General features: G+C 47.1%; 1 protein-coding gene and 1 non-coding gene across 4 annotated transcripts in view; both read left to right on the forward strand.

Annotated features, from left to right (window-relative positions):
• The window catches only part of Cyth1 (cytohesin 1), a 91,370-nt gene that overhangs the window by 62,309 nt on the left and 6,283 nt on the right, over positions 1-22,778 (forward strand). For 2 of the 3 annotated variants that reach the window (XM_052755782.1, XM_052755783.1), the window contains exons 4-11: positions 6,650-6,716; positions 6,989-7,107; positions 7,451-7,531; positions 8,544-8,656; positions 10,464-10,612; positions 11,015-11,127; positions 16,132-16,210; positions 22,166-22,237. In XM_052755782.1, coding sequence (XP_052611742.1) covers positions 6,650-6,716; positions 6,989-7,107; positions 7,451-7,531; positions 8,544-8,656; positions 10,464-10,612; positions 11,015-11,127; positions 16,132-16,210; positions 22,166-22,237 — 793 coding nt within the window. The remainder of the gene's footprint in view (positions 1-6,649; positions 6,717-6,988; positions 7,108-7,450; positions 7,532-8,543; positions 8,657-10,463; positions 10,613-11,014; positions 11,128-16,131; positions 16,211-22,165; positions 22,238-22,778) is intronic. The other variant, XM_052755781.1, reaches the window with a different exon arrangement.
• LOC128123564 (small Cajal body-specific RNA 23) lies at positions 3,422-3,545 on the forward strand. The gene has a single exon (XR_008222739.1). It is a non-coding gene; the product is annotated as a small Cajal body-specific RNA 23 (non-coding RNA).

Here is a 22,778-nt window from a genome sequence, read left to right on the forward strand (position 1 = left end):
AAAGGTACCTGAAAACCTTAAGTCAGCTGTTCTCAGCCTATGGGTCATGACCCCTTTGGGGAACGACCCTTTCACAAGAGTCACATATCAGATATCCTGTATATTAGATATTTACATTATGATTCATAACAGTAGCAAAATTACAGTTATGAAATTGCAACAAAATAATGTTATGGTTGGGGGTCAGCACAGCCTGAGGCACTGTATTAAATGGTCACAGCATTAGGAAGGTTGAGAGCACTGCTCTAAGTGCTCATAAATTGTTGTATAGATTATTTATTTCCCCTTCTGTTGTCCACTCTGTATGAATTTTTAAATTTTCTGTTTTACTTTTGTTAACGGAAAAGCCTAGTAAGTGCTGCTAATGTGATTTTCGAAGGCTGGTGTGCCCACTTTTGTGTGGTGTAATGTCAAGTTCACTTGCACTTCCTTATGCTTAAGGGAGAAGAATGTGGAAACGATTACAGTGTAAAATGACAAGATGTCAGTGACTTTGAATGGAATTCCCAGGCCGTTTCTACTGCCTCACTCGATAAATGATCTGCTTCCAGTTAGTTCCCTATGTGTCTGTGTTTTCTAAACCTAATCCTCCCTGTCTGACTTCATAAGGCCCTTTGATTTGTTATTTTAAACTTGTATGGGCAATGCCATTAGGGTTGAAGCTACAGCCTCCACAGAGAGCAGCCAGGAGGGCACTGTCAGCCTCTGGGATGTCTTTTAGGGTCACAGCTTTCTTACTTTCTATTACATTTTTTATTTTAGATTTAAAAATTTTTATGTATTGACTGCTTGGCCTGCAAGTATGTCTGTGCACTACATGTGTGCCTAGTGCCCATGGAAGTCAGAAGAGAGCATCAGATCCCCTGGAACTGAAGTTATGGATGGTTATGAGCTATCATGTGGGTGTTGGGAAGTGATCCCTGTTCCTCTGCAAGAGGCCACCTCTGCAGCCCCTTACTGTCTGTTAAAAAAAAAAAAACATAGAAATTGGTAGATTAAGAGTTTATCTAGGGCTGGAGGGATGGCTCAGCGGTTAAGAGCACTGCTTGTTCTTCCAGAGGTCCTGAGTTCAATTCCCAGCAACCACATGGTGGCTCACAACTACCTGTAATGAGATCTGGTGCTCTCTTCTGGTCTGCAGGTGTACGTGCAGATAGAGCACTGTATATGTAATAAATAAATAAATCTTTAAAAAAAAAAAAAAAGAGTTTATCTAGAGAGCCAGGGGGTGGTGGCACATACCTTAAACCCTAGCACTCAGGAGGCAGAGGCAGGCAGATCTCTGAGTTCAAGACCAGCCTGGTGTACAGAGTGAGTTCTAGGACAGCCAGGGCTACACAGAGAAACCCTGTGTGAAAACAAAGCAAACAAACAAAAGGGTTCATCTAGATTTAAAGCTACACCTGTAATTCCCGCACTCGGAAGGCAGAAGCAGGTGGATCTTTGTGACTTTGAGACCGTCCTGGTCTACATAGTGAGTTCCAGGACAGCCAGGGCTACATAGTGAGACACCATCTCAAAAACCAAAAACCAAACAAACAAACAGGCTAGGGATGTGATTCAGTGGTAGAATACTTGTCTGGCATGTGTGAGGCCCTAGATTCAATGCCACCATCAGCAGCTCTCCCACCGCAACAAGCAGGTAGTTGCTGAAGAACTAGGCAAGTCACAAAGTAGGGGAAGGTACCTGCAGCATGTGTGTCTGAGGACGACCTTGTCCAGAACAGACGCTCACACAGTGCAGTGACACGAGACTACCTGAGAAGGTGGACACAGATCCTGAGCAGATCGTCATGTAAGAGGCAGTAAATAATAGATGCTCTGGTCTGACGGCGGTTGTGCACGCCCTTTAATCCCAGCACTCGGGAGGCAGAGCCCGGCCTCTGCGAGTTCGAGGCCAGCCTGGTCTACAGAGCAAGATCCAGGACAGGCTCCAAAACTACACAGAGAAACCCTGTCTCGAAAAACCAAAACCAAAAAAAAATAGATGCTTGCGTGAAAGAGACTTAGTATCATTAGATATGAGGGTGAGCGATGTAAAACTACCATAAAACACAGCCTCACATATCCTGGAATGGCTAGAATCAAAAGATATTAAATATACGTCCAGTGCTGATACCCAGCAATTCGGGTGTTTACTCAAGAGAATGAAAATATGCCCACAAAAACCTTTACCAAGGATATTTACAGCATTCTTATTAAAATCGACCAAGCTAGAAATTGCCCACCTGTCTACCAGTAGGTGAATGCATAAGTAGGCTGGGACAATGGCCCATTACTCAGTAGTACTGGAGGAGCATACTGATCCGGTGCAGGAGCGTGTGCAGGCCTCACAGACACAGACACAGACTAGAGAAGCTGTTCGTGTGTGTGTGTGTGTGTGTGTGTGTGTGTGTGTGTGTGTGTGTGTGTGTGTGTGTACATAGTACCACATGGACATAGTACATACTTCTGTCATAAAGCTGAGACGAAAACCAGGACGCACTATTAGGAATGGCAGTGGATTCTGGCAGGTGTCAGAGGGAGCCCTGACCAGAACCTAGTGGGAAGATGGGAGCAGGCCTTCTGGGGTGGTCACCAGGGCACGCATACCTGTCAAAACTGTGAATGGGGCACTTAGGATGTGAGCCTTGCACTGAATGAGAATTATTGTATTTTAAAAGCAATAAGAAGGAGTCACACCATACAACAGGGCTCTTGGGGAAAGGACAGAGAAGAGAGCAGAAACGGTCCCTGAGGACGAGAATGGAGGAAGAGAAAGAGATAGGAGGTGGGCAAGGCCCGCTTTTATTATAAGGAAAGCAGCGAATGTGCACATGGGGTGCTCTTGGTGGTTGCAGCTGAGGACATATTCTGTCAGGATCTAAGGGCAGGCCAGTACAGATGGCTAAATGCTAACAATCTCTGAATTAAAAAAATCAAATTATTGGCCTTTTCCTGGTTCTAAGTGAATTTTTTTTAATTTTAAAAATTACATTTATTTATTTATATATTTAGTGGAAGTGAGCACATGTGCCTCAGCACACACGTAGCAATCAGGACAACTTTGTGGAGCTAGCTCTGTCCTATTGTGTGGGTCCAGGGGATTGAGTTTAGACGGTCTGCTTTGCTGCAAGTCCCTGTGCCTGTCGAGTCATCTCACTACCCAGGAATGTATGTTTATTGCAGTAAACTAGCAAAAGATGGAAAAGCACGAAGAAAGCAGATTTCCCATGATCAGCAACCCAGAGAGAACCACAATTAATATCATAGTCTACTTCCTTTATGTGTCTTTTGGTGCCAGCACACATACATGGAATTCGGGAGACTGTTTGCTTAGTGTCCTGTGGGTTATCACAGTCCCAGTGGACTGAAGACCCCCACGGTGTCAGCAGCTAGGCACTGGGAACACTCAGCTGGTGAACTTAAGAAAACCAGCTCTCTGTTCACTGGGCTTAGTTCTTTTCATGAAGTCCTGATCTGCCCGTCCTGAGCTAGAGAATCGTGCCTCGTTTGAAGGTGCTCTATCTGAGTGGACAATGGGATACCGTGGTTTTGAGTAAACAAGCAACACCATCATCTGATGAAGTTTAAAACATGAAGAATGCCCGTAAAGGTGACGTGTAAGGGCGGACAAGGTGGCTCAGCACACAAAGGTGTTTGTTGGGCAAACCTGCTGGCCTGCGTTCAGTCTCTTAACCTGTGTAAAGGGGATAGAGAACTGACTCCACAAAGCTGTCTTTTGACCTCCACACCCATGCATGCACATCATGTGGGTGCACACAAACAAAATAAATAAAAAATTCAAAGGTGACATAAAGAAAAAAGACCAACTTTCATCAGTGCATCTGGTGCTTGGGAGCCCAAGAGCCACATGTCAGTGATTTTCGGTTTAAACTCTGGAGTTTAAGCTAGTTTTCCAAAGATCAAAAGGAGAGCTGTTCTGCAGGTTCTGAGCTTCTGTGTAGTCGGGATTTCTTATTAATTCTGGCTTTTCCATAGGTGTGTTGTCGTGCTTGTAATCAAAGGCCTAATCAGCATTCTGTAGCAATAACTCCAAACACTATGTAAGAAGTAGAGAGAACGTAATACTGTGAGACATAAAGCTTTCTCAAGTTGACCTAGTTGATGCAACTGGTGTCCAAGGGAGACTGTGTTGCAGTTAGGATGGCTGACCCATAGGCACTAATGACATTAGCCAGCCACCTCCAGTGACTGTCAGTCAGAGACAACAATGGATAGCTAGGGGCAGGAGCTGACTTATGCAGAACTGGGAACGTTAGCCAGCTGAGTCCTGGGAGTATACCAGGCAGTCATAAGCTACAATGCCGAATGGCTAGGGGTGGGAGCTGATTCATGGGGAGCCAGTGAAGTTAGCTAGCCACTCCTATAAGCTCTCAGAGTGGTCAGAAGCAGCAATAGTAGCTGGCAGAGATCTGGAAGTGTACTATTGAAGTCTAGACTCTTGGTTCTGGGCTTGCCAGAGGCACAGGAAGCCTTCAGTAAGGAACCAGACCAAGGCAAAGGATGCTGAGGGCCCTTGTGGGTGTTTATGTGCCTTGCCATTGTAGGGCCTCTAAGTATTGCATACTCTAATAGGAAACCAGCTGCTTTTTTCTTGGTTTTTGTTTGTTTGTTTGTTTTGTTTTTTGTTTGTCGTTTTTTGGTTTTGTTTTGTTTTTTTTTGACCTGAGGATTGAACCCAGGGCCTTGAGCTTGCTAGGCAAGCACTCTACCACTGAGCTAAATCCCAAACCCCTTGTTTTTTGTTTTGAAATACGGATCAAAGTAGTATTCTTGGATTTAGGGAAAATGTAATTAGATAACCTGAGACTCATACCTGTTCATTCCAAACCTCAAGTCAGCCTAGCCAAGCATGGTGGGTTCATGCCTGTAATCCCAGTATTTGGGAGGCAGAGACAAGAGGATTGTTGTGAGTTTCAGCTCACCCTGAGCTACAGAGTAACCTCTCTGTCTCAACCAGGAAAAAAGAAAAGAGGGACTTTCTATTATTATTATTATTATTATTATTATTATTATTATTATTATTATTATATTATTATTATTAAAGAGATTTTCTATTCATTTTACATACCAACTACAGATACCCCTATCCTCCCTCCTCCCACCCCCTCAACCTTCTTCCCTAACCCACCTCCCCATTCCCACCTCCTCCAAGGCATGAGGAGTCAGCAGAGCCTGGTATATTCAGTTGAGGCAGGTCCAAGCCCCTCCTCCCTGCACCAAGGCTGTGCAAAGTGTCTCACCATAGGTACTAGGCTCCAAAAAGCCGACTCATGCACTAGGGACAGGTCCCGACCCCACTGCCTGGGGGCCCCTTAAACAGTTCAAGCGAGACAGTTGTCTCACCTATCCAGAGGGCCTAGTCCAGTACCATGGGGGCTCCTCAGCTATTGGCCCACAGTTCATGCATTTCCACTAGTTTGGCTGGTCATCTCTGTGCTTTTTCCCCTCATGGTCTCGATGTCTCTTGCTCATAGAATCCCTCCTCTCTCTCATCGTTTGGATTCCTGGAGCTCGGCCTGGCACCTGGCCATGGATCTCTGCATCTGCTTCTATCAGTCTACCTTTGGGGATTCAGTCAGTGCTGATGTGCCCCTTAAGACAATAAATAAGTTGTTTCTGAATAACTCATTTGCTCAGAAACTGTAAAATTACTGTTGGTTCCCAAGTGTACACCAGACTTACAGGAGGTTTTAAAAATGTCACCTAGACTCTAACCCCTAAAACTTCTGAGTCACTAACCCAGAACCTGTAACTCAGTTTGTCTGTGGGATTGGATAAAATGAGCAGGAGCCCTGATCCCTTCACAGACACATTAGGTGTGTGAGTGAGAGCTGGCATTCTACATCTGACTTGCTCTCTTAGCTGTTTGTGACCACACCTTGAGAAGCATGGTCTGTGAACTTGCATTTGTTTAGGCTGATGCACAGTTAAGAAAACTGTTGCTTGTTTGTACAGCATCTTAAAAAGTTAAATATAAAAGTACTACATGACCTGTCTCGATACAACCTTTCTGCCCAAAAGAAAGGAAAACGTGTCCACCACAAAGGTGGACATGTGCTGATAACAGACCCGTATGTAATGACCCCAATCTTGGCTCTGTCATCTGAAAAGAGATGGAGGTAGACATGTAGAGGAACGTCACTAAGCAGTAGGCAGAGTGTTGTGCCAAAAACCTTGAAGACAGCATGCTAAACAAAAGTCTAGATGCTCCAGATTCTGTCCACACAGAAGCTCCAGAACCAGGCAGATCTGTGCACAGAAAGTTGACTGAGAGCTCTTGGGGGTTGAATTAGGAATGTGGGTAAACTGGAAATGGGTATGGGGAATTTTGTTGGACTGATGAAAATGTTCGAAAACTGGTTACGGTAATGGTTGCACAACTTAGCTTACTAAAAGCTTACACTTAAAATGGGCAGATTCTACAATATGTAGACGACAAAGCTTAAGAAAATAAAAATTCTAAGAGAAACCATGAATCTAGAGGGAAAGAGGGAAATGAGCCTGAGCCTGGGCCAGGGCTTCAGCTGACCATGCTTAGCTGGACCAGTCTTCCAAAGCTGTCAGCAGCTGCATGTGAGGACTGCTCTAGCCCCCGCCAGAACTCCCTGCTGCCAGAGCACTAATGGCTACACTTCTCTTTCAGGAAAAACATGCAGAGGAACAAACAGGTAGCCATGGGCAGGAAGAAATTTAACATGGATCCTAAAAAGGTAAAAAGCAAAAACAAAAGTGACGAAGACCAGGGTCTGAAGGCGGGGCTTTCTTAGTGGTCACGTGGGAGCCAGAGGCGTTTTTTCTAGGCTACAGTTCTCTGGACTGGATGTTGGGTGGTTCCCCCTATTGTCTTGAGTCTGGGGCTCTAGTTCCTAACCTGCAGTGCCTCTGTCCACATCTACTGGTGGATGTTTCTTGGATGTGCTCCAGGGCCCATGACAGCCTCTGCCTCCCTCGTTGTCACCGGCTCTTTCTGGTCTTTCTGCAGGGGATCCAGTTCTTAATAGAGAATGACCTGCTGAAGAACACTTGTGAAGATATTGCCCAGTTCTTATACAAAGGGGAAGGGCTCAACAAAACAGCCATTGGTGACTACCTTGGGGAGAGGTGAGGCCTTTAGAGAGGGTGTTGTCAGAATCATGGGAGGAAACAGCCCCCTGGTGCCCAAGTTCATGGGGTGGCTGTGGTACGAGGGCAGCAGTAGCCATGTGGTGTTGAGTGGAAGTGTTCTGAGGAACACTAACTTACCTGTCCAGGGGTATGCACACTCCTTGCTTGTTTAGTTAGTAAACAGAGCCAGTCCAGTGTCCTCCTATGGATGGCCAGACTTGAGAGGCCTCCTGGCCTGGGACTCAGGAGATACCATCTGCTTGGGATCAGGATGGGTGTTGGCCTTGGTGTCAGGGATCTGACTTGTGCTCCATCCCTGCCTCTGTTTGTTTCCTGACAGAGATGAGTTCAGCATCCAGGTCCTGCATGCCTTTGTAGAGCTGCATGAGTTCACTGACCTGAACCTCGTCCAGGCCTTGCGGTGGGTATTGTCAGTGGGGCACCGTGGAGTGGGCGCGTGACCATCCTGTATGCTGTTGGACTACAGTCCTGTCGTTGGGGGTTGTTGTAACTATCTTGAAGTATTTCAGGGGAGGCCATGTGCATGCCTATGAGTGGGAAAGCATTTGCTAGGACTGGTCTTGGTCTTGGGGGTGGAAGGACTGTTCAGTACTCAAATATTGCAATTGTTTCTACTCTTCAGAGTAGAAAGCCCTTTAATTTCTTATCATAAACTAGGTAGCTGTGTATTTCATTTTAAAAGGAAAAAAATCAACTTTTTTTTTTAATTTGGTTTTTCGAGACAAGGTTTTTCTATGTAGCCCTGGCTGTCCTGGAACTCGCTCTGTAGACCAGGCTGGGCTTAAACTCACAGAGATCCTCCTGCCTCTGCCTCCAGAGTGCTGGGATTAAAGGCATGTGCTACCACTGCTTAGCAACTTTAATTTTTTAACAAAGCGTATTTTGTGCCTTTTGAAGAAACTGTCTTTTTAATTTTCTCTGCTGTAGGTATAAATCCTGAGGTTATTTTTTGAGCAGTAATTGCAGAACTAAACCCATGGCTGTGGGTTTTAATACTCTGAATGAATCTTTACCTTAGAGTTCATTTTAAATGATTAACATCTGTGCTTCAGTTCTGAAGAGGGGGAGCTGTTCTTTGGAATAGGAAAATCTCAGTTTCTCAGTTTACCTAAGCACCTTACCTCCAGTTAAGGCCACAGTGATAGGCAGTGGCTAAATTTGCTTCTGTTCAATTTCTGTAAAAATGGACTGAAGCCCCCTCACCTCCCTTTGCCCCCTGATACTAAAGTGGACGGAAGCCCCCTCACCTCCCTTTGCCCCCTGATACTAAAGTGGACGGAAGCCCCCTCACCTCCCTTTGCCCCCTGATACTAAAGAGGATGGAAGCCCCCTCACCTCCCTTTGCCCTCTGATACTAAAGCCACAACCAGCAACAGAACAAGTCAAAGCAATGCTCCTGTCTCCACCCTTAGGCAGTTCCTATGGAGCTTCCGGCTCCCTGGAGAGGCCCAGAAGATTGACCGGATGATGGAGGCCTTTGCCCAGCGGTACTGTCAGTGCAATAATGGGGTGTTCCAGTCCACAGGTGAGTGAGGGGTCCTCGTGTGAGTGTGGGAGGAGAGCTTTTTCCATAAGGTTCTCTTCTTGGCAGTGAAGGATTTCTAAGACAAGAGGCTGAGTCCATGTCAAGAACAGTTTCTTTTCCTTTTCTTTTTCTTTTTTTTTTCTGGAGCTGAGGACTGAACCCAGGGCCTTGTACTTGCTAGGCAAGCGCTCTACCACTGAGCTAAATCCCCAACCCCCAGAAACAGTTTCACCTCTCCAGGTGAAAGATTGGAAGCATCCAGAAGACCACCACTGAGGCACAGTAAGACCTAGTTGTGGCTTAGTGGTAGAGTACTTGCCTCATGTGCATGAGGCCCTGGGTCAGAATTACCCAACATGTAACTGTTGAGGATGTCTCTACAGCTGGCTGCTGTAGCGTTTGTCTGTCGTCCTAGTTACTCAGGAGGGAGACGCAGAGTTACGACTGTAGTCAGCTAAGTACAGCCTTGTCTGGGAAGGAAAATCGTGATCTTATCAAGATATTGGCGTGGAAAAATGATAAGATCAACAAAAAGGCATATGTATGCGTATATATGTATGTGTCTGTATATATGTGTGTGTACATGTGTGTATGTATATATATGTGTGTGTATGTGTATATGTGTGTGTATGTGTGCGTATATGTGTGTGTATACATGTTTGTGTGTTTGTGTATATATATATATGTATGCATGTATGTGTGTGTGTATGTGTGTATATATAAGTGTATGTGTATGTATGTGTGTGTATATATCACTTGTATATGTATGTGTATGTATTTGTCCCCTAGGTAAGTATGTATCCCATATGTATGTATTGGGAGGACAGTGTGTTACAGTGTCTATAAAGTGATTTTATTACATAGTCACATTTATATAGAAGAAAAAAGCAGACCAAATTATTACTGAATTGTAAGCAGAAGTGGAGTTTTTCTGTCCCAACCTCCCAGTTCCAAACAAACACACAAACGCTTATATTAATTACAGAATTCTCAGCCACTAGCTCAGGCTTATTATTAACTAGCTCTTACTTTTAAATTAACCCATTTCAGGTTGGGGATTTAGCTCAGTGGTAGAGCGCTTGCTTAAAGGCCCTGGGTTCAATCCTCAGCTAAAAAAAAAAAAAGAAAAGAAAAAAGAAAAACAAACAAAGAAAAAAAAGTTCCTTACTTAAAAAAAATTAACCCATTTCTATTCATCTATGTATTGCCATGTGGGCTGTGGCTTTACCAGTCCTCTGGCATCTTGCTTCTTGGGCGGATCCCTCGAGTCTCACCCGACTCTGCCCTTCTCCATCCCAATCCTCAGTTTGATTGTCCCACCTAACTTTATCCTGTCTTGATATAGGCCAAACAGCTTTATTATTAACCAATGAGTGTAATACATATTCACAGCGTACAGAAGGATCATCCCACAGCACTAAATAGAATTGTAGGTAGTTTTTATCTTTTTTATACATTGTATTGGTTTGGAGTTTTGTTGTGTGGCCCTAGATGGCCTGGAACTCCCTTTAGAGACCAGACTGTACTGGAACAAGAAATCTGCCTCCTGAGTGCTGGGACTAAGGGATGCTCCCAGCTGGTCATTTTATTGTTTCCCTATTCCTTTCTGTCTGAAGAAACTGAGTGGCTTCGGTACACTCATGTGTCTTGTCCCTTTCAGGAGCGTAAGCCTGGGAACAAGAGTGTGTGCTCGGCTCACCCACTCTTCCTGCCCATGATCTTGTATTCTTGATCTTATTCAGTTTAGTGTCTCCTGTCCTGGGTGGGTGTTTCCTTTGCTCTCACATCCTGTTTTTCTCTTACCTAGACACTTGCTACGTCCTCTCCTTTGCCATCATAATGCTGAATACCAGCCTACACAACCCCAATGTCAAAGACAAGCCTACAGTGGAGAGGTTCATTGCCATGAATCGGGGCATCAATGATGGAGGAGACCTGCCTGAGGAGTTGCTCCGGGTGAGCAGGGCCAGAGCGGCTTCATTTCATCTGACAAAGCGTTTGCTCAGAACAGGATCATTTTTGTAGGAGAAGAGACGGGATATCTTGCCAAGTGCCTGCTCTCTTAATTCATTTAAATATGTGAATTTCACAAAGGCCAGCTGAGAAACAGGAAGGGGAAGAGGCTTCTAAATCTGAAACTAAAGGCTTGAGTAGACTCCAAGCTGCTATTTTTTTCTTCCTTAATTATCCACCAGGCATCTTATTTTTGTCCCTGTAAGCTGCTGTAGAGCAGAAAAATGGTTGGTTTTTCTCTAGTCCTTACCCCAGGCTCACAGTGAATGCCTGTGGAATGAGTAGAGAGGGGAGAAAGAACAGCTGCTTTTAGAATGAGACGTGCAATGTCATCTTCTATCCCAGAACCTCTATGAGAGCATAAAAAACGAGCCCTTTAAGATCCCAGAAGATGATGGCAATGACCTCACTCACACTTTCTTCAATCCAGACCGAGAAGGCTGGCTGCTGAAACTCGGTAAGTAACCTTCCCCAGCTTGGGGTCCCTGCAACAGGAAGAAGGGCTGTATGCTCATAGGCTTGGGGTGTGGGGAAGGGGGCATGTCACAGGCGTCCCACAGAGACTGCCCTGAGTTGTGTTCTTACAACAGTCCACCTCCAGACAGGAAGCTGCTGAAGCCACTCACCATAGAACGGAGACTCCTGGACACAGATTTTGCCTTTATAAACATTGCCCATGTGTATCTGAGCCCTCTGTGTTCACTCCTGAATAGATGGCCATGTTCTATGAGGCACTTTCTATGATCCACCACCCGCCTCTGCCTCCTTACCCTTGGGAGGGTAACCAGCCATATCCATCTCTCTACTTCCCATCCCAGATTTATCCCTGCACTCCTGCCCCACCCAGTGCATCATCACTTCCCTCTGCATCTGGCTCCCACAGGCAGTGTGCATGGCAAATCTAGAGCCCTTGGCTGCAGCGCAAACCACAGCACTCTTCCTCATGCTCTGGCAGTGGCCCCCTTTCCGGTCCCAATCAGCCCCATTAATGATTGTGTCATCAGAAGCTGCAGGTTCATTTCTCTTCCCTCTGCCAGAAGTGAGCCTGTATTGTTAAGATTTATGGTCATGCCTTGCCAGGAAGGTGACAGAGTAACTAAACAGAAGAAATTCAGTGGGTTCTCGTGCATATTCATGTCCACCCGTGGTTGCTTTATTATCAGACATACGAGAGGTCTCTGAACTCTCTGGACATGAAAATGTTCAAATTTTTTGACCACTAGAGAGCACATTCCAGTTTCCTTCTGCCTTGGCCTTTGATGAGCTGAATCCCATATCAGCAGGGCATATTCTACTGGAGACATGGTCTCCTTCCGTCTCGGTGACTTGCCCCATAAGCAGCATCTTGGCCATTACTGACACATCCATGGAAAGTAAGATGCATGCCCTCTGCTGCTAACTCATCCAGATAGCTTAGGGCTGACATCCCTCTAAAAGGCCCAAAGCATGTGTTTACACATGACAGTTCATAAAGTCCTTTCAAGTACTGCTTCACAGATTAGAGCCTTGCAGTATCTGACCGTGGCCAACAGTCAGTAATCTCCAAGCAGAGGGTCTGATTGAAGGCTCTGAAATGGTTAATGCATGGGTAACCTTCTCCACATTCTTCTTGCCCAACCCAGAGAGTGAAGAGGAAATGTGCCGGGAATTTCAAAAGTGTGTCCAAATTTAGATTTACTTCCCTCCAGGGAGATTTGTTTCCATGCGAATGCTAAGTGTTGGCTTTGACAGCTGAGACACTAAAATTAGAACAGATATTATCTTGGCTCTTGGACCAGGATGACATGCAAATTCATGAGGCATCCTATATTTTTAAAAGTCAAAAATTTAAGCTGAGTGCAATGGTGCACACCTGAGATCCCGGACACTTAGGAGACAGAGCAGGAGAATCCCCGGAGCCCATGAAATCAAGCCAGCTTCGTGCTAGAGCAAAGCCTCATCCCAAAGAATAGAAATCTAACAGTATGGGACTCATTTATCGTGGGGCCATTGCTTCACATTTCCTAATTGCCTAGACTCCCGATAGGGTGTTTCCATTGTGGCACACTGAGACTCAGTCCTTTGTGTGTGTGTGCTGCACAGGGTAGGGCTCTGTGCCATCTGTAGTTGTCTGTATATGTCCCTGTATGCAGAGAGCCATAAGCATGTGTGTCCTTGTGTACACACATGTGTACATGTATATCCATGGGTGTACAAATGTGCATCCTTGCACACATTTATAAAGTGATGAGTGTCTTAAGGAAGATACTGACTTTCTCAGAAGTGCTGCACATCCCCCTCTTTGCTCTGGATTGTGAGGAGTCTGGCAAACGCTGACCTTACAATAATGGATTTGTGGCACTGTTAGGCCAGGTGTGGGTAAGGCCTCCAACCTTGCGGTACAGCATGGGTGGTCCCCTGCCCATCAGTGTTTCCAGGTTCACCTCCCTCTTCAGGCATACATAAATGTGACTGGTACGCTGCACTTTAAGATTGAGGAACTGGGTTTGATTTCTTTGTTTTAATTTTCTTTTCTCCTCATTTATGTTTCCATGATTTTGGCTCTCCTTTTCCTTGCCCCAAACTCCAGGAGGTATGTAACCCTGCAACCTGCTCGCTCACTCTGCCCAGGCCACTGTCATTGCTGCAGCGTTTTTTTACTTTGTTATTTTTGGTTATTTTGTTTTTTAATTGCTGGTAGTAGTGTTAATGCTGCTTCTAACTTACTGTACAGTCCCTAGGGAACTGGCCAGGATCAGGGGTTTGGGGCAGTGCTCGAATTTCCTCTTGGTGGAGGAGAGAGTGGTTCAGCAGCCACCAGCCCGGAGGTCCCCAGCTGCGAGTAGTCGTGCAGTCCTAGCCCAGAGCGAGCTGAGCAGAGAGGCACTGGCTTCCTGCTCCCGGGAATTACTGCATTCAAATTGACACCCGTGCGTCAACCTGATCAAAAGTAATTTCTGACGTGAGGAAGCAGAGAAGAGGGTGCTGCCTTGTAACTTCCCAAAGCCATGTGCTTCTGACACCATGGTGGATGAAGGAGTTGAGGAAAGCCTAAATTAGATGGCACTTGGGGCATTGCCTTTCTATGAAAGAGAGAAATGGTGTCTTCCAAACCCCAAAACCAGAACCCCTACCTGTAGTCCTTGATTCCATTTCTTGAGTATCAGGGAGGCCTCACAGCCTGGATCCTCTGTCTGTGTTTCTAATGGTGCAAATACTCCTCTGTTTCAGTCATCCTCAAAACCCAGATTGGCCTCTTAGTTCTCTGGTTGCTGATATGGGGGAACATATGGAGGAACTGAGTGCTCCTCGGGTCTATGTCTAAGCCTGACTAGAGCAGAGCTGCCCTAAGAGAACAGACACAGGCCCCCTCCAGTGCTTGGAGCAGGCAGGCTGGCCTGTTAGGACAGTGTCAGTCCTTCTGTCTAAGGGAGGGTCTGTGGAGCCCTGCGTGGGAGGGGGTCCTGTGAGTTCCACAGGGACTGTCCTAGGCGCACATTGATCTGTCTGCTTGTCCCATGTCTGTTTTTCTTTCCACGTGGAAGTGTTCCCCGTGGGCCCGCAGCGATGCTTTGTGGTAGAGGGCTCTGTGGTGCAGCCAACTGTCCAGGGGACGTAATGAAGCTTTTATAACCAGACACAACTTCCCAGCTCTGCTTTTCCTCCTTGATTTCCTGCCGTCTTGTTTCTTTTGGTATCTAACTTACTTTTTCCACCATTTCCTGAGTCCCATTGTCTCCTGGGGTAGTGTCTTGTGACAGAGTGCATGGGAGGTCAGCATGGGTTGACCATCCTTGTGTACCAAGCCCTGTACGAGAAATGGTCTCCCCAAGAGGCTGGAAGACAGAAGCTCTCAGCTTAGAAATGGGAAGGGTCCACTTTAAGACAAACTGCCTTCGGTTTTGAGCACACTCTTCGTCTTCCTTTTCATCTGTTCTAGTTCTGCCCAGCCCTCCCTGTTGCCAACATGCATGTCATATCTTTTCTTACATCTTTTCTCATTTGTGCCACTTAACCTTGGGGTGCTTCCCTAAAACTTAGAGATCACCATGAGGGAGAGTGCCTCACTGTATGCCACGTAGGAGACATGTTTGTTGGCACATGATTGCTCGTGGCATACTCCATCTGGAAACCTAGGTCTCAGTCATTTAGAATCTTGTAGTTAATGGTGGCTGCTTACATCTCCTTCCCTACCCCTCCAGTTCAGGCACCCAGGCAAAGCTGTAAAATACCCCAGAAAGGTCTAGGTCCTAATCTGTTCTGCTGGACCTCTTTTCTCAAATTTCAGGGATGAGCCTGCAGGCAGATGCTGGCATTTGGAAACAGTCTTTATAAAGTTTCCCTGCTCTGCATGGCTGTTAGCAAGAGGTCAGGAGAGTAGGCATGGCAGGTGTCCCACTCCCCTGCCCTCCATGGAGCCTATGGAGAAGTGATATTCTCCATAGTTGGGCCCTAGCAAAGGGCAAGTGCTAAGGATCAGGGAGAGGGTGTTCATGCAATGTCGTGTGTGTATCAGCATGGGAAGGCCCTGGGTAATTCTGAATGGTTCGTGTCAAGACAGTCTTCCCTTGACCAGAGGTAAGTTGTGAAAGTGAGGATCCTGAGCATGATGCAAGTGAGGATAGAGCTCCCTTCAAGTGGACACAGTTAAGCACATCCTTCCCCATACCCAGCGTAGAGTAACCTCATAGAGTATTGGAGAAGACTGAGGAAGGCCCTGGCCAGCAGCTAGTCACCACCTCCTGGCTGTTAATATTGCCTCTTGTAGTTACGTAGTTTTCAGGAGTCACATGAGTCCACAGTGGGAAGGCTCCTGAGCCCACCTCTTGGATAATCTAGTCCTTTCCTGGGGAAGGAGTCCTGCTTCAGTTCACACCTAGAACTCTGGGGATATGACTTTCAGGACACTAACTAAAGGGACTGAAGCCAGTGTAGCACTTCACCACAGGCAGGAGGGTGAGGGAAGCCCATGGATTGGTTGTAAGGGCTCACAGTACCTCACTTTCTGGATCTTCTCTCCTGTCACTTGGGTGGAACTCCCTGCCCATGCCACCTGTGTCAGGGTGCTGACTCTCCCTTCTTCCTTTCCTTTCTTCGCCTGTCTCTATCACACAGGGCATGGCCAGCTCCTCCAGCCTGAAGTACACTTGCATTCCACCATCATCACCCTGGGACTTCCTCCCTAGCCCATGCTCTCATCTTGCTGTCTGGGACATCTCAGGGTGTCACCCAGACACGCTTGCTCTGCTCATACCATAGACTTTCACTCTGTGAAAGATGCTTCTGTCTTGGCTGTGTCTTGTCACTGATGTAAATTTTGCCATAGTCTTAAGTGTTCTCCTGGTATCCTGCCCGATCCCATCCCCTCCCTGAGAAGAGAGCTGTGTGTGTGTGTGTGTGTGTGTGTGTGTGTGTGTGTGTGTGTGTTTGTAGCATGCACCTGCCTTGGTGTCTCGTGTCAAGAGCATCTTCTTTTTCCTCTCAGGTGGCAGGGTGAAGACCTGGAAGAGGCGCTGGTTCATTCTGACTGACAACTGCCTTTACTACTTTGAGTACACCACGGTGAGCTTCCTCTGGTCCACCTGGGGCAGGCTGGGCCAATCCTCTGCTTCCAAACCACTCTAACCAAACATAGCTAGAGGGGACTGGAGAGACAGTCAGATCTGTCCTGTTCTGGGGGTCAGGGAAGAACCAAGGTACATCTCAGAATACAGCACCCTAACAAGGATGTAGAGTGGCTGGCCAGGAGGCTGTGACCCAGAGCAACACCTGGTTCTAGAGACAACAGGAGGCACAAGTACCAGAACTGAGAGGGAGCAGTGGACATAGTGTTGGGGGCTGGTTTGGAGCTGGGCTGGAAACAAGGAACTTGGGTCAGTCGCCAAGAAAGGCTTGTGACGCTAGCAAAAGGGATAATAACTGTGATTTGGAGAATTTAGATTTCCTGTAGTCCCAGAAATGCCGAAAGGTTTGATTGAGAAGGAGCAGCCCAGTGATAAGACGTACAGTAGAGGGAAAGGAACAAAATAGGAAGGGCTGATCTGAGAGAACCCGGAGTTTGGGGAGCTGAAGTCTCCTCACATCATGGAAGTTCTGTTGGTATCCTTTATAGTGTAGGAATAAAAAGGACCCAGTACAGTTCCTCCAGGCTTCCTGTGGGCAGAGCATTCAGAAAGCCAGAGGTTGTCGGTGCTCAGACTGTGACTCCCACACTGGTGACATGGCACTCTGGTGCCATCTTCCTGGGCACCTGCAAGCACAGAGTGGTTCTTCTTGCATGCATATTGGACTTGGGTCTCAAACTAGGTCAGTGTAACTAACTTGGCTGGATCCTCTCTGAGTAAAAGTCATTGATCCCACTGAGAAAACAGGGTTGAAGCCTCATTTGTGGTAAAGGTGGAACAAAATGGTGTTTAAGTAACAGTTAAACAAAAATCAGCAGGAGGATTACCACAAGCTTTAGGCCAGCTTGGGCTACATAGTGAGCTCCAGGCTAGCTGCATGGAGTTAGCAGGTTCAGTTCAGTCATTCATGCTAATGATGTGCTGTGGACCTGGCAGGAAATTGTTTCCAAAGTACTTCTCGCAGGGCCTCACTCATGCTGCCCAAGTTCTGCAACTAGCTTTGCTTTTCTGTATTTAAAGTCTTTTCAAATGTTGGAACAATATGTTAAGTATATAAAAATGGTAAGAGTCTCCCTGTTCCATCCCCCAGGGTACTGTGGACAAAAGGCTCAGCAGGTTCCCTTCCGGGGCCCTTCCTTCCTTTGACTTTAGAGGGTCTAGGCAGCAAGGAGAGGTTTCCCAGCAAGGGCTGCGAAAACACTGACAGAGTAACCCTAGTGAGACTGAGTGCGTGGGATAAGACAACCAGACCAGGAAAGGGCACAGCTGGTGTGGGCGTCCTGCTCTCTGACAATGGGAAAGAAGTCACAGCTGGAGTTGCAGAGTGGTTCTGCTGCAGCCTGGGCATGAGCTCAGCCCACTCCACCCTTTGGCCTGGAGGAAGACGCAGGCTGGCAAGAGTGCATGGAATGAAGTCCACTGTGGGTAAAGGATGGGGAGTGAGCAGACAGGACTTCTCTCTGTGACGGGATGGTGCATTCTCCCGGGAAGCTGCCTTTGGGGCTTCTGGGAGCCAACAGGTAGAGTCAGCTCTTCCCTGGACAAGCTTCACAGGAGCTTCCTCCAGCTCTCTTAGGACACTGTAGAAAGTACAGAATAGCAAACACCTGGCCCCCAGAGAGTCCAGGAAAATCATCTAGGGTCACTTAAATAGTGACCAGAATGATCTAGAAGGCAGAACAGGACTTCAGCTCATGAGAGCCAAAGCTGCGCATTTCTAAATCACTATGGAGCTATGGAGTTGTGGCTCATTCTTTAGCAAGTCTGTGGACTTTAAGGAGTGGGACATATTAACTAAGGATGTCCTCACTTTCTGCAGGAAGGCAGCAAAATTAGAAGTAAGCACCAGGTGCTGGGCACAGGACACAGTTTCAGTGCCAGGAAGTCGATACCTGCAAAATCAGTTTTGTACCGGTGGAATTGTTCCCAAGATGTAGAAGGTGGGGTGCAGGTGGGGCAGGTGGATGCTGAGCTCTTTCACTTAAGTCTGGGGCAGAAGTGCTGAGCTTAGCAGGCCAGGTATGCTGACATAAGGGACCAGTGCTGAAAGGTACGGTTGGGAGAATTGACAGCATCCTGAACTGAGCTGTGGAACAAAAACCAGACTACCAACGTCTCTGGACCTTGTGCCGAGGGCTGCTGCCAGCCACACTGAAAAGCAGGACCCATGTTGAAATTTTCTTAAACATAGAAGTTATATAAAAGATACTCAAGTGTAAACTGATGCCTAAACACAGAGCTGGAACTTGGATGCACTTCGCTATAGAGCTGTTGCTAAAATTTCCTAAATACGGAAGCAGCATGGAGGAGATACAGGGTCCACACGGAACTGTGCCGAGACCCGGAATGGATTCATGCCTGTGCTAAGTAACTGGACTCTGTGGCTGCGGGACAGGCTGGGGGTGTTAGAAACTGGAAAGTGTCAGGTGAAGTCAGTGTCAGCAGGAACCAACAGTAGGAAGAACACTTCATCTTTCAAACTGTTCAAGCTGAATCACATGACGTTTTTCCAAACAGATGAAATACCTAGCAGTTTTTATAAGGCTCCTTTAAGAATGATCTTTCATATCAAGGAAGCATTTTCCTTGAAGTTCCATGTGTTTTCATTTTCTGCCTCAATTTTTTCTTAATAGGATATCTTTTATGAAAATACTCCATGAAATAGCCCATCCTCACAGACATGTTCTTCTCCCTCCACATCACACAAGCCCTCTACACCCCCACCCCACCGTGCTTCCATGTGGTCACCAGGTGATCTGATTTGGAGTGTCTAAAACCTTTTTCTTTTATTCTTTTCTTCAGTATTTTAAATTCTTTATAATGAGCGAGTCATGTTTTTGCAAAGATATTGGTACTTGCTGTAAGAAATCACATAGGCCAAAGGACCTGGCACTGGTTTTTTCTGTCCTTGTTGGGGACATAGATGAAACCAGTGGTGAGGTGTACCATGGGTCTGTTCCTGGACTTAGTATAGAATTATTTGGTTATTTTAATTTTGGTGCTGGGGATAGGACCCAGGTCCTCCTACTGAGCAGTTCTTTAAGCCCCTGGAAATCCACATAGAGTTATAGAATGAGAGGCCTACACAGGGACCCCATTTCATATTTTGGACTTGACATTATTAGCCAGCAACATAGCATTGAGTTGTTGGGACCCACAATTCCCAGTGTTCTCCAGATTCTGTGGAATGTGCATGAGTGAGCATGCTGGCTTACTTCAGCCACTGTCAGCCTGCAGAACCCCTGTGGGAGATCACCAGAGGGCCCAGTCTCCCTGACTGGTCACAAGGGGCTCCAGAGCTGGTCCTCGGTCTTGGGCAGGAGATGGCGTAACCCTTTTGGTTTGTAACTGCACACCTAGAACACGGACCATGTACCGTGCACATGTAGCTCATTGCCCCAGGCCCTGCAGTCTAGCAGAATAAAGAAGCCGTGCCTCACAGGCTCTGCATTAGGATGACTTGACAACCCACTTCAACATTGGAGTCCTCAACATGTCCAGGCACCCCGTGGCCAGGACATGAGAGTGGAGGGGGGAAAGGAATGGGGAAGTAGACTGGGAATTGTTGAAGAAGATGGTGGCCACCCTTCCTGCAGCTGCCTGGGGGTTGGTTCCTCCTCAGGAGGGGACTACTGTGAGTCTCGGGACTAAGGGGTGCTCTTAGCACTACTAAGGGTGGGCATTGTATGCACATAGGAGGGTCAGGGAAACTCAGGTAAGTGATTATCTCCCCTTCTGTAACTGCCATGTGAGGGACTGATACCCCAGAAGAGGGCTGTGAGGCTCTCAGGCAGACTCTGGTCAGCCGTAGGAGAGGACCCTCGTGAGCAGAGAGAGCTTGCAGTCTACACGCTTACTCAGCTTACTTAGTCCCTCACTCTCCAAATGATACGACTGGCAAGTCCAGATGCCTAAGAAGGCTTCTGACCAAGAGCAGGTGGAGGCCAGAGCTGCCTGCAGGAGGGAGGAAAGGACTGTGGGGAGCATGTGGGGAGCCGGAGACTGGTCTTAGAGAGATGGCCCATTGCAGCAGGGACGGGAACAGGGATGTAGTGAGCCCAGGACAGACCAACAGACATGCTCGTGAAAACAAAACACTTCTGTCATAAATGCAGTAGAAGGGCTGGAAGGAACCATCATTTCCAGAAAGAGTACAAGGACACAGAGGAAATGATACAGGAAACAAGAGCTAGCCCAAGAGGTCCCATGTGGCCCAGAGAGGATGACAACTGTGAGATACTGACAATCACTTCAGACCATCCTCAAATGGAAAATGTGCCTCCAGGCTTACCCTGCATCATAACTGAAAATGGATCCTCACCAAGTCCATGTTCTTTCTGAGTCTCAGTGCCTACAGGACAAAGAGCACAGTTTCAGCCAACAGAAAAACTTACACAGAATAGCCTGAGAGCTGAAGGGTGCCATGTGTCACAGTCTGGAGGATGCATTGTCTACCCACACGGTTCGATGCATCTGAGCTCAGTCAGGTGAAAACCTTTCCAACATGGGAGACTTTAACAGGGTTCCCCCACCCTTGGTACTCTCCCTCAGAATACTGTTGGAAGATGCACCCTGTCAAAATGACAGTGCCCAGTAAAATGGGGGAAATCTCAACTGTGGGAACTGGGTCTCAGGCAGTGAAATAGGGAAGAGCTGCAAACTGGGCATAGAATGTCCCCAGGCTTAGAGGCCAGCTGGCTCTGCGAGGGACTTTGCCACAAAGTTAAGATTAGGAGAATACTCAATATGAATTAGCCTAAGAAAGGAGATTTTGACAAGACGAAACACGTGCAATTGATTTGGGTGCTGTTTGATAGAAAAGTAAGTAATGGGTGTGCACACACCACCCAATTAGAAGGTGATTTTTGAGTTGGGGGAAGGAGAGCAAAGGTGTGGAGTAGGTTACCTGGTACAGATTAGCTGCTGTGTGGCATAGCCCAAGGAGCAGAGTAGTGCTGACAAGAAGCAGCGTACTCTAGCTTGATTACTGAGGGTGAGGCAGAAAGAGCTGGGTCTTTCTCAGTAGATGATGCTGGAAGCTCAGAGGAGAGCTCAGAGAGGGTGTCCTCAGGCCAGCACTGAATGGGTTGGCAGGAAGAGGGTGACTGTTCCTGCAGGGCCCTGGGGAAATGGCTAACGGCATTTTGTTTGTTTGTTTGTTTACAATCAGAACTAGATTTGGTTGGTCGGTTAATTGGTGGGATGGTTTGCTTTTGACATATTGTGCATGTGTAACTCTGATCAGTATGTTTGAGAAGCTACAGGCCTTGACCAAGGTTAGCTGGCTGGTAGGGTAGAAGTATGTCCCTGGTAGGGGCCTTGCTGATGTGATGGCCAGTTCCTCAGAGGGCCAGTTGAGGTGAAGGAGGGAATGAGGATCATCGTGGAGCAGCTGTCCAAAGGATAGTGTCACCCTAAGGGTCACAAATTCAGGTAATGTGCAGTGAGCCAAGGCAATCTGAACTCAGCTGGAGTCCCTACATCAGGCATGGGCAGGAGTGCCTAGACCTAGGCCTCGAAAGACTCCCAGGAGTTAGTGGCACAGAACCATGCTAGGAAAAGGAAAAGGAAAGACAAATACAGACAAGGAAAAGGGGGAAAGCTCTTTCTTAGGGAAAGTAGCTGACATGTTCCCTGCTTGAGGTCCTATGGGTTATTGCCAGGTACACTTTGATGGCACCTGCTGAGGGCCCTGGCCTTGTGGTCTTCAGAGGGCTTTGGATTTTTCCCAGCCTTGCCACACACTCCTAACCCTGGTCCTGTTGTAGAACTCAAGGGTGGCTGAAGCCAACTTGGGAGCTTCATGCCTGAGAGGGAGGAGTCAGGATGGGCTGAGGGAGAAGAAAGAGGTGTTTCCTCCACTGCGAGTGAAATCTTTCTTCACCTGTTCCAGGATAAAGAGCCCCGTGGGATCATCCCCTTAGAAAATCTGAGTATCCGAGAGGTAGAAGACTCCAAAAAGCCGGTGAGTATTCCTGCGATATTGCCCAGGGCCAGAAGGGGATGGTCACAACTTTGCTCTAAAAAGAGTGACATTGGAAGGCATTTTAAGACAGACATGAGAACCCGAAAAACAAAGCCATGCCTTTACCTCTGCCTGTTTTGATTATCCTTAGTGTTCAAGTGAAAGATGAAACAAACAGCCTTACTTTGTTCTGTCTGTCTGTCTGTCTGTCTGTCTGCCTCAGTGTCACCTACTGACTGGACCGTCCCTCCTAACAGGTCAGCTGCAAGCACCCATAGCTCAGTGCTGGCTTTATGACTAATGCATTGTGTGGCATGGCAGCAGCTCACCTGCAGCTCTGTGCATGCTCCTGTCTGTCAGGAGTGGAGCCAGCAGGTGTCAGGCCAGCATCTCAGCCAACAGATGGGCCTGAGACACAGTTGACATCCTGCAGTGTTCTAGTCTGAGCTTCTTTTTCCTTGGGAAAAATACTTGTGTATGTGTGCAGGTGTGTAGACAAATTACTGAACAGTCTTATTAAATAAAAAACCCGGAGCCATGT

Source organism: Peromyscus californicus, unplaced genomic scaffold (genome assembly GCF_007827085.1).
Source record: "Peromyscus californicus insignis strain IS unplaced genomic scaffold, ASM782708v3 Scaffold_3__1_contigs__length_106647218, whole genome shotgun sequence".
Lineage (NCBI taxonomy): Eukaryota > Metazoa > Chordata > Mammalia > Rodentia > Cricetidae > Peromyscus > Peromyscus californicus.